This window comes from Cheilinus undulatus, linkage group 18, assembly GCF_018320785.1.
Source record: "Cheilinus undulatus linkage group 18, ASM1832078v1, whole genome shotgun sequence".
Lineage (NCBI taxonomy): Eukaryota > Metazoa > Chordata > Actinopteri > Labriformes > Labridae > Cheilinus > Cheilinus undulatus.
In genome coordinates this window covers 24,082,811-24,097,485 of record NC_054882.1, presented here as the reverse complement: position 1 = coordinate 24,097,485, position 14,675 = coordinate 24,082,811, and the positions used below count along the sequence as shown (strand labels likewise).

The window sequence follows — 14,675 nt, the reverse complement described above, 5'->3', positions numbered from 1 at the left end:
AAGTCTCTTGACCTGTTGAGAATTATTTCATTCTTGTGTTTTAGGTCTACATTGATGCCCACCCTGAGACCATCGTACTGGACCCTCTTCCAGCCATCCGAACTCTGCTGGACCGCTGCAAGTCCTACCAGCTCATCCACAGGATAGAGAGCTGTATGCAAGGTAAGATGTTTCATGATCACGTCCTGCACAGTAATCACTTTCTGACCAGCTCAAGTCACACAGTTTAGATATTCCAACTTGTGAATTCCCTCATGAAGGGGAAGTGAATCTCTGCGTTCACAGAGGTCATCTTTTGGGGATTTTGACACACCAGTAAAAGATGTTTAACAAAGATCTGCACTTGGGAAAAATAAACTTGGATTATACTTTTGTCTGCATCCAATTTTAGACACCAATGCTTTTGCTCAGTTAGCAGTTGAAGGTGCATGGAGCCATAAAATCACCAAAGTTTGTCATCAGTTGTATAAGAACAGCCATTTTTTAACTCGGACAGCTTGGACAGCAGCAATGAAAAGAATTCTACCTTCATCGATTTCAAGAAATGTTCTTATCCTCTGGAAGCCTTGGTTTAATGCAGGAGAGTGCGTACAAATCATAACAATTCAGCAGCACTGCAGTTTTCCTCAAGTAACCTAGCTTAAATATTGTTTGTTTAAATATTCATTGAAGATACGGTTCACTGCCGGCCTACTGCTTTCACAGTCTAGTTGAGTGGTTCCCAACCTTTTTTCCTCAGGGCCCCCTTTACTTGCTCCCAAGAAAAGCTGAGCCCCCCAGGATCCACACAGCAAAATGTAACATAAATTTATATTGTTTTCATTGATAAAATCTTAACAGAAAAGGCCTGTACACACGTGTTGTTAGCAAAAGGTCCAAGCAGAAACCATACATTATGTGTATTATCATGATTTTAGGAAAATGTATGCAGAACTTATTTTGAAAACCAGACAGAGCCCCGTACCTCTCTGAAATCTTTGATGCCTAACCCAAGGGGGCCCTCACCCCAGGTTGGGAACCAGTGATCTCAGTTCTCAGGGGCATGTGGGACCTTGTCTGCTCTGGAGTTGTCAAAATCAAATGTACATATATGTCCATTTATGTCCTTTTAAAATCTGATTAGAAACATAATGTACAACAGTGTATTAAGAACAACTTAAAAGATAGAAAAAAAAGATAATCTTTTTTTTTTTACCAAAAATGTAAAAAATGTTGAAGGAAATTTTCTTTTAATTAGATTTTTAAAAATCATAAATTTACAAAAGTAGAAATTAAGAAATTTTCAAGGAACCAGACTGAAAACATTTTATATTATTTTTTAAATTTTTTGGCTTTTTTGCCTTTATTCGATAGAGGAGGAAAGGGGGTAGTGTTGGGAATGGGAGAGAGATTGTGGCGAGACAGTAAAGGGCCACAGACCCGATTCGAACCCGGGCCACACGTGTACACGGGTAGTGCCTTAGACTGCTAGGCCATCTGCTCACCCCAGTGATTGGATTTTTGACTTTATAATCTCAAAAAACTACGTTTTGGTTCAAATAAATCTTTGACTTTTAAAATTGAAAAAAAGCTTTTTTTCTTGTAATGAACAACCATTTAAACTTGAGAATTTAATTTTTTTGTCTGGAAAATTAACAGATCCCCTTTTTTATTATTATTTTTCTAGAGTGACTCCAATACACCGTTGTAATAATGGGCAGTTTATACGTAGATCTTCCGTCAAGAACCAGTGCACATATTATGTTGGGATTTTATCAACAAAAAAATTAAAATGTATGTGTAATTTTTCCAGGTGAGTGCCGGGGGGCTTAACTCCTCTTAGATATGAGTGGGGGAGCCCTAAGGAAAAAAAAAGGTTGGTAACCACTGGTCTAGTTGTTGCTTGTGGCGTTGTGTTTGAACATGACAAGACTTTAATTCTCTATGTAGAGCAAATACATAGCCTGGGTCATGGGTTTAAATTAAGCTGTCTGTTCCCCTCTTATGTCACAAAATTACATAAAAGCAGAAGTTGTCTAAAATAATAAAGAAACCATGACTTTTTGGACTCTTTCCTCTTTACTTCCAGCAGGGACATGCACCTAACATCTGACAGCGCCGTCTCTCCTCACTTGAGTTATTTCACACGTTTCATCCAAGCAGATGTTTAATTCTTGTCAGTTGATATCATAATTCCTCTCCTCTCTCTTTTTACACAACAAAAGTCGTTCTTACTTTTCCCTGGTTGGCTTGAACATTAAATGAACATCTTCCTCTCTGGCCGATCCCAGGAACTCCTCATCAGACAACGTCTTTTGACTGGAGACAGGAGCACATTTTCTGCCCCCACACACTGTAAACACACCTGTGACTCATCCACATTTTCACATTTTCTTTACCCCCGTACATGGCGGGAACATAAACCTTTTAGGTTCTGCTTCAGCGTGACTCTTAAAGCGGCTGCAGCCCGGTGTCACAGAGGCGTTTCATCATGTCGCCCTTGTCATTAGTTTCCTGAAATAGCCCCACAAGAAGACGTCTTTTTATCCAAACAGACATGATGGCTGTTACGTAACAAAGTATAAGCTGCATCACTTACTGTCTTAGTGTGTATTCTGTTTGAAGGGAAAGATGGCTGCATTTATAGGAAGCTTTTTTTTTTGTCTCCACTCCATTAAAGCAAGTGCAGCTCTTAAGGCTGCATACCAAAGCTGCCTGACAATTGTGGCTGTTTTAGACATAAGAACAGAGTGTAAGGCATTATAATCCTACACCACACTGCTGGTATTGTAGAAAAACAGCATGTGACGATGGATAAGAACACTTATTGACTGGGAGAACTGGGTTAAGGTTACAGTTAAACTAGAGGATAGTGTGAGAGTGTGGAAAAAATCCACCTTGCTTTCTTAGGCACTTCCTCCCCCTTATCAGCACAGAATAAGGAGTCCTGGAGTAGGTGCCAAGCAACCCAGTGCTAAAGACGAAAAGGCCATAGAGAGGCTGCCATGCTTTCCAGTCTGAGTGACTCAGAATAGAAGTCAATAGGAGGAAACACTTGAGATGTTCCCTGAAAAAGCAAACTTTATTTTATCACTCTAGTGGTGTCTTGATGTTAAAACAGCTCCAGTCTTAAGAAATCAGCTGTTCTATTTTTTTCTTTAATCAGCCATCTTAATGTAATGTTTAATTTAGAATAGACCCCAGACACTAATGGAGTTGATTTGAAGTTATATTAGTAGGAATGTTGGTTGCTGCTCTGTTGTCAGACGTGCGCTTCCTTTGTAAGCCAGAGCAAGGTGACTGTTTATGTTACTCAGCTGAATCTCCTTGTTCCTGTGCATGCTTCACTTTTGATATGTCAGGACTGTTTTTATAGACAGAAACGGTCGTCAAGTCAACTCTCCCATAAAAGCGAAAGCCTCTCTGGATGTTTAAAGCTGAGTCCTCTCCACATCAGGATGAAAAAATGCTCCTGAATAAATTCAAAGATCAAACTGAAGCTTTTATGAGGTTTATTCTGATATCAATCCAGCTTTCTCCTTGTGTTAAGTTTAATCATAAATCGAGTAACCACTGATCAAAGGCAGTGGTTCCAAACCTTTTTACCTCTGAGCCCCTCCCACCTGGACCATAAATTAATGTAAAAAAATAACATCAACTTTCTTTGTAGTCATGATGAAATACCAACAGAATAGGACTACATGCTTGTTCTTGATAAAAGACCTTTTTTAAACTATCCAGTAAGAGTGTTATCAGTGAGGGCGTATCAGGGCCTCTCAAAAAAATAAACTAAAAATTAAGTTTTCAAGACAAAAACTCTCGGTATTTTTAAGTCATGAATCTACAAAAAAACCCTCAGACTTTTGGGTTTGAAGAGTTGTAAATTACCGAGGAAAAAAGGGAAATTTTCGAGCTTAAAAGTTGTAATTTTGACTCAATTACAGCAGTCAGTGTGTTTTGTCTCTCTAAAGTCTGGATGCTGATGACAATGTGATGATTGTTGGTTAAAATCACAGATATATCCTTATTGCTAAGTCCTAGTGAAAAGACTTACTTGGTAAGGCTCTTAACTGCAGTACTTAAGCAAGGCAAACAGCTTCATCTGGTACGAGTTCAATGGTTTGCTTTCAAACCAATAATCTCACAAATCTTAAGTTTTGGTTCTCTTAGATTTTCAAACTTTTTAAACTCCAAAACTGAAGGAAAAAAAATCTTGAAATCTATGGCTGAAAAAAAATCAGAGCTGTGTTTCTCAAAAATTTAGAAGACTCCTCTCCCCATGAGATATTCTGACCTTTTCTCCACTTCCTAGCCACCAGACCCCAGGTGGGGACACGTTAGCTTTGTTTACATGGACTTCTTGCGGTCAGAAAAGATGCCTGGTCTGAATATTCTTCATCATTCTTCATGCCAAAAAATGCCATAGCTGTACAAAAAGGCCTACAACTCTTCTATAAGGCTGGAGCTTAGAGGAGGAATGAATCCATCAAAACTGCAAGTAATCTCCTCACCCTGTCTGAATTGCACAAATATGTTAGTGTTTACAGTGTAGTGTATGTGTATACGACACATAATCACACTTGAGATGGTGTGTAGGAGTTTTCTTGCAATTTGACAACTGAACACAAAAGTGGCCTCATTCGTAGGTCTGTGACTTCTTTTGTTGCAGTGGTATCAAAAAAGGCATGGATATTTTCTTTCTCCCAAGTGTCATCTAAGTTTAAACTTCTGCTCTAAGGACAACCCTAAAGTGATCAATATCTAATTATAGTTTAAGCGGGAAGATCCCTGTATGAGTAAGCTGGCTGGATCACCTCTCTCAAACAAAGAATCTCCTGCCTGTCAGGTATGAAAATGCTCCGTCACAGTCATTACATGACTCATCCTGAGTACAGGGTTCACCTTTTGTGAGAAAAGCATCAAACCTTTTTAAAATAATTGGTTAGAATTGGAGCAAAAGCCTCTAAGAGCATGTTAGTGATAATTGCATAAATCTGAGGGACTAGCTGAGTTTGGAGTACAATTTAAATATCAAAAATCCTGCTGCTCTTCCTGTAAAGGGGGTGGGGGGCAGTGGGCGAGAGGATGCTGGGGTTTGTAGGAAACAGGCTCTGAATAGCAACAGGCCAGTTCAGCCTTCCACCCAAACAGTACACTTTATGAAGCCTAATGCAACCTGGCTTGTTCTCTGCACCTAAGGCCTAAACAGCACAGGAGACCTGATTTGAATCCTAGGCTTATTTACGTGCCAGTTGAGGAAATTTTGTCATTTTTTGCTATCATGAATACAATATAAGAGAGCAGACAGACAGGAGTGGTGATGAGATAAAGCAACAGGAGAGACCAAAGCCATGTAACTGGATAATGACTTTTAAAGCATCACATCGCAGAGTCCCGTAAACGTCGTGCCGGGCTCCACTGGGTCTGCTGGGAGCATGCAGTGTTTAGACAGAGCCACAGATTGATCCCCCCCACCCGCCTCTCCACCCATTATCCCTAAAACGTCCACCAGAGCCAAGCATGCACGCTATTACAAACTTGGCCACCCTCTCTCTTCCACTATTCCTTGCTCTCTTTATTATAAATCCTTAACTCTGGAGTTTGAAATGTTTTCCACTCAACAAGGTTTAGCTCTGTTGATGACTTTTTGTTTGACAAAATTTAACGCCATCAGTCTTTGGGAATATGGTGATGTAATCAGGATCTTTTCCCTTCCAGACTGTTTTCTGAAAGACATTATGTTGCTATTCCTGTCCTGGTGAAATAACAGCAGTATGACGAGTGTGGCTGTAGCCGATGCAGAGATGACTGATGGGTAACCCTCCAGGCTTCCCGATCCCGAAAGTGACTGGGTACAGAGCCAACACTGGATCACGTCCAGCTGTGCAGGGAAAGGTTACAGAGCACTAAATAAGCATTTGCCTGCAAAACAGAAAGGGATATTCTGTGTTTGTCTGTCACGTAACAGCACAAGATAGGAAATATAACCATGCTCAGTTTGGTTTGGATTGCCCTGAAGGTGGAGAATTCTCCTTTTTAAATTAAAAAAAAAAGTTCATTTAGGGAAATTAATTTTGTAATAGTGGTTAAAGCACATGCTCAGTCTCAGGGGAGAACTTCCATAGCTGCAAGAATAAACAGCAGGGTTATTCCAGGTTATATTTTTGTAATTACAGGGCGTATGAAAAGCATTCAGTCACTTGAGACACATTCACTGCACTCAGGTGATCCCTATTTCACTTCTTGTGAGACTACTAGTACCAATAAGCTGCCCCTTTAAAGGGGGTGAATATTAATGCAGTCACTTATTGTACCCTACGTATTTTTATTTAATTGACATTTCTGTGTAGAAATCTCTTTTCACTTTGACTTTAAAGAGGTTTTTTTGTCAAAAAGCCTAATTATATTGACCATGATTGATTTATAAAAGCAGTAAAAAGGTAAAGCATCCAAGGGGGTGAGAACTACTTATAGGTGCTGTTTATTGTTTTAGCTCAAGTTATTTGTATCAGTGCAGATAACCTGTTTTGAATTAGAGTAGTCATGGGCAAGTTATTGGTACATGACAATATCACTGCGACATAGTCAGACAATCAGAGAGGTTGTAAAAGAGCTGCAGTTGAGAAACAGTCCAAACTACAGTCACAATTGCACAGATTGTGTCTTAAGTGCCAGTTATGACTCATAAATGACATAAAAAGGCAAGTTTGAGAGCTCAAGGTTCAAGGTATCTTTAGTATCTAAAAAGATGAATTAATCATGTGTCAGGAGTTTCAGGAATCCAAAGATAAAACAACAAATAACAAAATTTCAGGACGCAGTCAGACAAATTACATTAAAAACTAACATTTACATGTTAAAAAGAACAATGATGATTAAAACTAAGTAATGATAAAGTGCTTTTAAAAACGATACATTTTCCATTAAAGCTACAGTGCATTGTCTTGTGCTAGTGCTGTTCAGAATTGCTATAGCTACAGGCACACAGGTGTTTGTGTTGTGTTTAGTTCTTCCTTTAGGAGCGGCAAAGCAACAGCTAGAATTTAAAACTCAGAATTTAAAGGATGAGAGCAGGCGTGGAGAACAGAGCTGGCTTTATGCTCCTGATGCAGTGTTCATTTTGATAGCTATTTTTTTTTTTTTTTTTTTTTTAGTCTTGAGATGAAATGTCTTTTAGTTTTAGTCACATTTTAGTCATTTCTACCCTTTTTAGTTTTAGTCTAGTTTTAGTCAAGGAAAACTCAAAGACATTTTAGTCTAGTTTTAGTTCATAAAAAGTCCTCACATTTTAGTCTTTACTTTTAGTCCAAGCATTTATTTTCTTACCTAAATCTGGTACCAAATGATGGTAGTGTGTTCTGTGCACTCTGCCAAACCTGGGGACTCTGGTTTCAACAGCTGGGAGACAGAATAGATACAGCTGCATTTTTTGACAGATTTACAACCAGCAGAGAAATATCATGGATTCTGACTGTCTGACGAAAACTAAATTGTATTTTAGTCTAGTTTTAGTCATCTTGACAAAAACTAGACTTACTTTTTGTCAGTTTTAGTAATCACAGATCTATTTTTGTTAGTCTTAGTCTAGTTTTCATCATCGAAAAAAGGGCTGTCAACCAACATTTTTAGTCACAGTTTTAGTAGATGAAATTAAACACTGCTGCTGGGATGAATCAAGATCTTATAGGCTGAGTTGTGGCTTACTTAAACACTTGCTTGCCCACTTCAAGAGCATTTAGAACAGAATAAAATTATTAGCATTTTATCAATGTGAAAGTTTTGTAAGACAAAATGGACGTTAGTGTGCCTTTTTACAGACTGGCGTCTCAAGGGTCAGTTTGGAGCCGAGTCACTCCAGTATATTTCTAGCTCTCCACTGTCCAAGAGCCTGATTTTTGATCTTTGTAGGCATGTGATTTGGGCTAAGACTTGAGTTGGACTGAATTATTCCCTTAGTCACCCTCCCACCATGAAGCCATACTACAGTAACACAACATCCTTAAACTCAACAGCTGTATTTGAGGACTAAAACCCTCACCTTGCAGATGTAGCTTATCTTAACTTGAAGCAGTTTTACAGCTTGGACTCACAGAGTTTATAAAGTGTCTTTCTCTTCATACAACATCATTTATTGTGGGGTTTCCTTAAAATTCTGTGTCTCTGCATTTTGTAGATGTGTGTGGGGCCCAGCTTACACCCAGAGTTCAACACTCAGCTCAGGAGTAAATGTAGGCAAACGAGATTCCCCTGACCTCAGCAGTAGCGGGCACAGAGAGCGCGCTGCCACTGCTGAGGCCTGCAGCACACAAAGGCCGGTGTGTCTCTTTTGTGTTGTTGTCATTAACAATTTGCAACTCTTGGTTTGGGCCCCCTTGCTGATTTCCTGTGGTGATATCTCCCTCCAGCTGCCTTATCAGTGCCGTGTACCTACTGGAGGAGGGAAATTACAGGAGGCAGAACACTGATGTAGATGCAGTCTGAGGCCTGATATGGGGAAGTATGATGGAGCTGCAGGATGTTTGTTATTTTCTGTCTTATCAGAACTCACCGACCTGCTGCTGCAGGATGTGATGCAAAAATGTGATCTTAACAAGCACAGTAGGACGTAAAACTACAGCTAGTGTCAGTGACAAATAGACTGAATGTTTGCCCTGGCCTCAATTATACTTCATAAAAGTATGGCAGCAGTTTTATTGTGCAATTGCACCTAAGTTGTACGCTGGTGACCGACTTTTGCCTGTCCATCAGGTGATGTATCTGATGACTCTGTAAGTCCTCAGCGGCTTTAAATCGTCTCTTGTTTTTCACAAGATTGTGGGTCTTCCTGTATTTCAGCATTTTCCTGTGTGTGTTTCTCGTGTGTCTGTGTGTTCGAGAGGAGGAGCAGAAGGGCCTGGCAGCTCTCAGCTTTATTTATTTGGACAGGAGTCATTTGTCCCCCCGAGCCTTCGAAGGCCTCTGCCGTGTTTGTCGTCTAAACCTGCCACAAGGATAAAACATAAATATATAAATACAGCCAAATTTAGATAGAAGAAGGTGTATGTGGTATATAAGACACTTGTCTGTCCCATAAGCCTTTAGTATCTTTGCTCACACTCCAACAGGCTGCATGCCCTTCATATATTCCTAAGTAGGCTATGGATGACAACAGAAAGAGTAGCTGCAAGTGCTGCTATTTCTGGAAAGAAAAAAAAAACATCTTAATGCTCCAACTATCGCAGGCAGTTAAACTGTGCAGGAACATGAAACACTATCACAAACTGCTCAACAGCTGACTATAAACCTGTTTGTTACAGAATTTATTCAAGAAATTAGAGACAGTTACTGCACAGGTAAGTAAGGCTTTGAAACCTGGAATGAGAATTAAAGTTAAGCTTGAGGTTGTCATCATATTTCATGCCTCAAAGTTTTTTGACACCAAGTGTTTTAAGGTTCTTTAATGTATTGTTTTAATGACAAATACTATAAAAAGCACAGAAATATTAAACGACTTTAGATCTACCGTCATGCAGTGCCCATAAAGAGTATTGATTATTGATTTTATAAATGTCAAAGTGAAAACAGGTTTCTAAATGTAGAGTCAATTACATAAAAATATGTAATGTTTAATAAGTGACTGCATAAATAATCACCCCCCTCAAGTGACTGATCTCATTCAACAGAGGTCCATCTATCACTGGTTAATCAGTATCCATGGCTACCATTGCACCTTGAAGACAAAGGAACACCCCAAGCACGTCAGAGAAAAGGTTATAAAAAAGTATAAGTGGAGGCTAATGCCACTACTTTTGCCGAGTACCTCAAACAACCCAACCTCAAAACACAGAAATATCCCTTTAAATATTCAAACTGTTAAAAGGTGTAAGTTGCACATGAGGGAGCTGCTGGTCGATAGAAAATGTCAACCTGTTTCATTCAAGTGAAAAATGAAATGTTTGGGGTGTTTTAGACAGATGCTAAAAGAAAATAGAAAGAGCTGATTAAAAGAGTTTAAACTTAAATTTAGTGTGTCATGTTTATATACCTGACATTTCATTTTTGAGAACCATTTGGATTATTTGATAAAGTATTTAATCATTTGCTTAAAAATGTAAAAACTATCATGACCTTTATTGGAGTTATTTTCCTGTCAGGGTACTGTGAGAAAAATTTGTTTTGTGTTGTTTTTGGCATCCTTTATGGACAAACTGGAACCATTTATCTCTGGTTATCTGGTCAGGTACATGCATACACTCACCGTGACTTAAAATAAAAAGGCTGTTTTGACAGGAAGATATTTTTCACATTGTCTGACTCCAACCCTGTGTTAGCATTTTCAGGCATTAAAAATCACAGGGAACAGTGATTGATGTCACTGCTGATGGTCTTATTTGCTTTTGTAGATAATAAAGAGTCATCATAATGAATTAAAATCGGTTTCATAACAGCAAAAACCTCCACATAGGAGCTTAAACTTGTAACTCAGTCCCATTTTTTTTTTTATCTTTTATCAGATGAGAGGATTTGTTCTCCTCCATTCATGGTCCTGAACTCCGAGTGTAGCCCAGATGTGCTGGAGCAGATCAGGAGGCAAGGACTCACATTCCCCTTCAGTAAGTGTTTAATTTTATCTCAGTCACCATCAAGATGAAGACGCCTCTAATGTCTTTGTACATAATTTGGACTGGTGTTGACAGATATCAGTTGTTCTATGACAGTGTTTTGTACATCCATATCTTTGTGCTCTTTGTCATAGTATCAAATAGATCCTCAGGTCAAAATGCTCCTTATCAGTTTTGTTCAAAGTTTGGTGACCTTGCTCACTTCTCCTCGCCTTTATTTCTCCTTCAGTTTGCAAAACACGGGTGGCTCATGGAACCAACTCCCACGAGGTGAGAGGTCACTCACACCCTCCACAGTATGCTCTGTGTGAGCATTAACACTTGTCCTGTCCCAGGATTGTCATTTAACTCAAGTCCAAACAGCAAAATCAGATAAAGTGCTGTACCTTTGTACCTTTTGTGTCAGATGAAATCAATAGAGCAGACAGGTTGGACAAATATTTCTCATTCCTCCACACTCACTGTATTGGATTAACTTTACTGTGCCTGTTTTCTAGAGCAGTGGTTTTCACTGGCTAGGAAACACCTAAGATCAAGCCAAAATCTAAAGGCACATCATATTCATATCCATGGTGAAAAAGCCTCTTTAATACATTTTACACTTTCTTTAGTTGTTGTATAGTTGTACTAATACAACAACTATGCATATGGTTACACAGGGTTCATGCAGATCCTTGAAAAGTCTTCAGTAGTCTTGAATCGCATATTTAAAATTTAAGGCCTTAAAGGTCTGATTTTTATCAGTGAGAGGTTTTCAATTTTAGAAAACACATTGACTGAGGCGTGTATTTATCCTATCTTTGTTTTCTAGCCAACCTTATACAATTTAAATCATCTTCCTCCACAAATCATTGCATAAATATTCTCCATAATTCAGCTCTAAAATCTCTAAATTTCTTGGGAAAGACGCCAGGCCCCTCTCTGATTTTATCTGGCTCACTGTGATTGAATAAACTCTGTACTGTTGTGACTCAGTAGTTCAGTTCTCTGACAGCTGGGCTACCAGGTTGCCCACTTTAAAAGTCTTTCAGCCCACACTTATTTGAACAAGTCTTCCCTGACAAAAAGTATTATTCTGCTTTTTAAAAGTAAAACTGTTTAGAATCAGCTCAGCACACCTGCAAACATGTGTTGAGCTGAATGTCAGCGTACAACTTGATGAAATAAAGGCAAATTTGGGCACTTATTACTAAAAATGTGTTTTTACTCTATACTGTTTGACACTGTACTACCGTTTGTTCCCCCAGCACACATAAACTTTCCCCAGTGCATACCAGTGTGCCTTGCCACACTATTTGAGACCCACTGTTCTAGAGAACCTTTAAAGCTTCTAAAAGATTTGTTTGTGTGTAAATCTGTCAACAGATGGCTATTATCTTCAGCGAAGAGGACTTGAAGGACGTGAAACCTCCCTGTGTGATCCAGAGCTTTATCAACCACAACGCCGTGCTCTACAAGGTGTTTGTGGTTGGAGACTCGTACACTGTGGTGGAGAGACCTTCACTGAAGAACTTCCCTGCTGGACCTGCAGGTGAGGAGACGCAGAGACAGAAAGACTGTACGAACTACTACGTCTCTAAATTCCCCTTAAAAGCACTCGTAAAAAAGCTTTATATCCCCTGTTGTTGGGCCTTTTAAGGGATACAGCAGAGCTGCTGCACTCTGTCTGCAAATAAAAGAGGAGTGGTGTCCCCAACAAGAAACATGTCGGATGCATTCCCCATGATGCAACTTAAAGGCAGTGTTTTCCCTTTACACACATGACTGTGGTATTTGCATGAGGTACAGCGGAGGCCCTCATGCAAACCAGTTTGCAGGCATCATTGAAGCTGTCTGCTTTGTGTAACTGTGCAGAGGGAACGGTTGCTTTCAGCCAGGAATGCTGAGTGCTGCAGCTAAAAGCACGGCCCTCATCAAACACACAAAAAGCAAAATACCAAAGCGTTGCATCTGCACAGCTTTCAGATCAATGTACTGTGTAGCTATACATTGTGTAGTGGAGGGCGAGGCTGCACAAAAGAGCGAGGTGTGAGGATAAAGAGAGGTAGGGTCAATGTTTGGATAACAGCATAAGAGACTGTTTGTTCTGTTCAACCTCCTCTCTCAGCTGGTGTAGAGTTAAAACTGTTCATCAAGTCTGGGAATGAGCGAGGACATCTGCCCAACACTTCATTAAAACGACCCTCTACAACTCACAGGGGAATATTTTTTTGGACAGTGATGGAATTTTCATTTCCTGGGCTCCTTCCCATCTTCTTTCCCTTCATAATGTTTATTATCACAGCAATAACACAGAAAAAAGGGGCAATGAATTATGCAACTTATCATGTCACATTTGTCACCGCTTCAAAGAAAACAGTCACCCGAGGCGGACAACTTACAAGCTGTTTTGATCTTTAAAGAGCCCTCAACATGACATTGTTATGAATGGGAAGGTTCAAGTTTAAAATACCTCACATCAGGGTCGTTCATTTGAAGGTTTCTGTTTTTAACACCCTGCTGAAAGCTGTAAATTAAAGTTAACTGTTCAGCTCATTGTGCTGTAACCAGTTGAGCTTTGCTGCCACCTAGTGCTTTGAATAGGAAATGTTTGACATTGACTTCTCTGAGAAAGCAAAGTTTCCCCACAGAGCTTCATAATTCAGTTTTAACCCTTTATGTTTGTTTCCATTTCAGACAGGAAAGCCATTTTCTTCAACAGCCACAATGTCTCCAAACCAGAGTCATCCTCAGACTTGACCACGGTACGTCAACAGACTCACTGACTTCCACTCTATGGGAAACTTGATTATTTACTAACACTGAAATGTTTTATAACAGAGAGAGAATTTAGAGGGCGTGTCTCAGCCACCCAGCGATGATGTCATCAGAGAATTGTCGAGGTCACTGCGGCAGGCGCTGGGCGTGTCCCTTTTTGGCATCGATGTCATCATCAACAACCAAACAGGCCAACATGCAGTCATAGATGTCAATGCATTCCCTGGTAGGTACAACACAGAGAAACTTCAGAATGGTTTTATATGAGCGTTAAAGCTCCTGTGAGGAACTTTTAACTGGTGATGAAACAGAAATCAAAACTGATGTCTCTGTATTAGCTATAGTGGCAAATACATAACCTTGTAAAGCAGATGGAAGTAGATTCGATGTCCGTCATCAGGTGAATTCTTCTTGCATAGCTCCAGTCTGAAACAACTAGGCCTGAAAATGGACCTGACCAATCAGCGTCATCTCAGGAGAATGAGGCGGTTACTTAGGCCGCAGTTTAGTTTTGCTGGGAGAGGGTAGCAAACCGCTGGTGAAGCATTTAGCTTGGATGTAGCTTTAGTATCGTGACTATAGAACTGGACTACATTTCTCCTGACTGGCCATGTCATGAGTTTTTTTCCACTGACAAGATCCACCATTTAAAAACTGCTGCAACATCTGTCTGTGGAGTTCAGGTTACTACTAGAGCTGCCCATGTCTACTAAACATTTTGATTTACCCCTAATGAGTGTGACGGACAGAATATTCCTCCAATCACCTTCTGAAACATTTTTGAATAGTCCTGCCCTTCCAAAACAATTTGCATGGATGATGAAAATCCATGCAAATAGATACATGAAACAGTCTGTCTGGCATGCCAGGTGAGCAAATAAAACCATCAGTGATGAGATTTATTATTTACATAAAGTAGTTTTTAATGCCTGAAACTAAAGAGGTGGGGTTGCTCTCAGATAGAGGCATAACCTACTGTCAAAATGGCCTTTGTTTACATGATACATGGTAAAGATAAGTGATTCATTTCACTGTCAAACAAAGCAGGATGACACCAAATCCTACAGCATGCAAGCATTAGATGTTACATTGTATTGTATTGCACAGCATCGAACACTCACTCTATCCGTTAAAAATGTAATTAATCTCCCTAAAATATCAGTTTTTAGAAATAAGACATCTAATTGACACCCAGCAATCTGTCTTTGTAAATGTTATCTTCAACATCTTTATGTTTTAAAAATGGACTGTCCCAGTGAAAGCGTTTGTGTAGTTTATCATGAAAATGTTACAATAAAGCCTACTCATCAGATATGTATCTGATGAATAACTACACTA

General features: G+C 39.5%; 1 protein-coding gene across 1 annotated transcript in view; it reads left to right on the top strand.

The window, feature by feature from the left end:
- itpk1b (inositol-tetrakisphosphate 1-kinase b) overlaps positions 1-14,675 on the top strand; it is a 44,523-nt gene that overhangs the window by 25,714 nt on the left and 4,134 nt on the right. The window contains exons 5-10 of the mRNA XM_041813139.1: positions 45-162; positions 10,473-10,571; positions 10,810-10,850; positions 11,946-12,111; positions 13,257-13,324; positions 13,401-13,563. Coding sequence (XP_041669073.1) covers positions 45-162; positions 10,473-10,571; positions 10,810-10,850; positions 11,946-12,111; positions 13,257-13,324; positions 13,401-13,563 — 655 coding nt within the window. The remainder of the gene's footprint in view (positions 1-44; positions 163-10,472; positions 10,572-10,809; positions 10,851-11,945; positions 12,112-13,256; positions 13,325-13,400; positions 13,564-14,675) is intronic.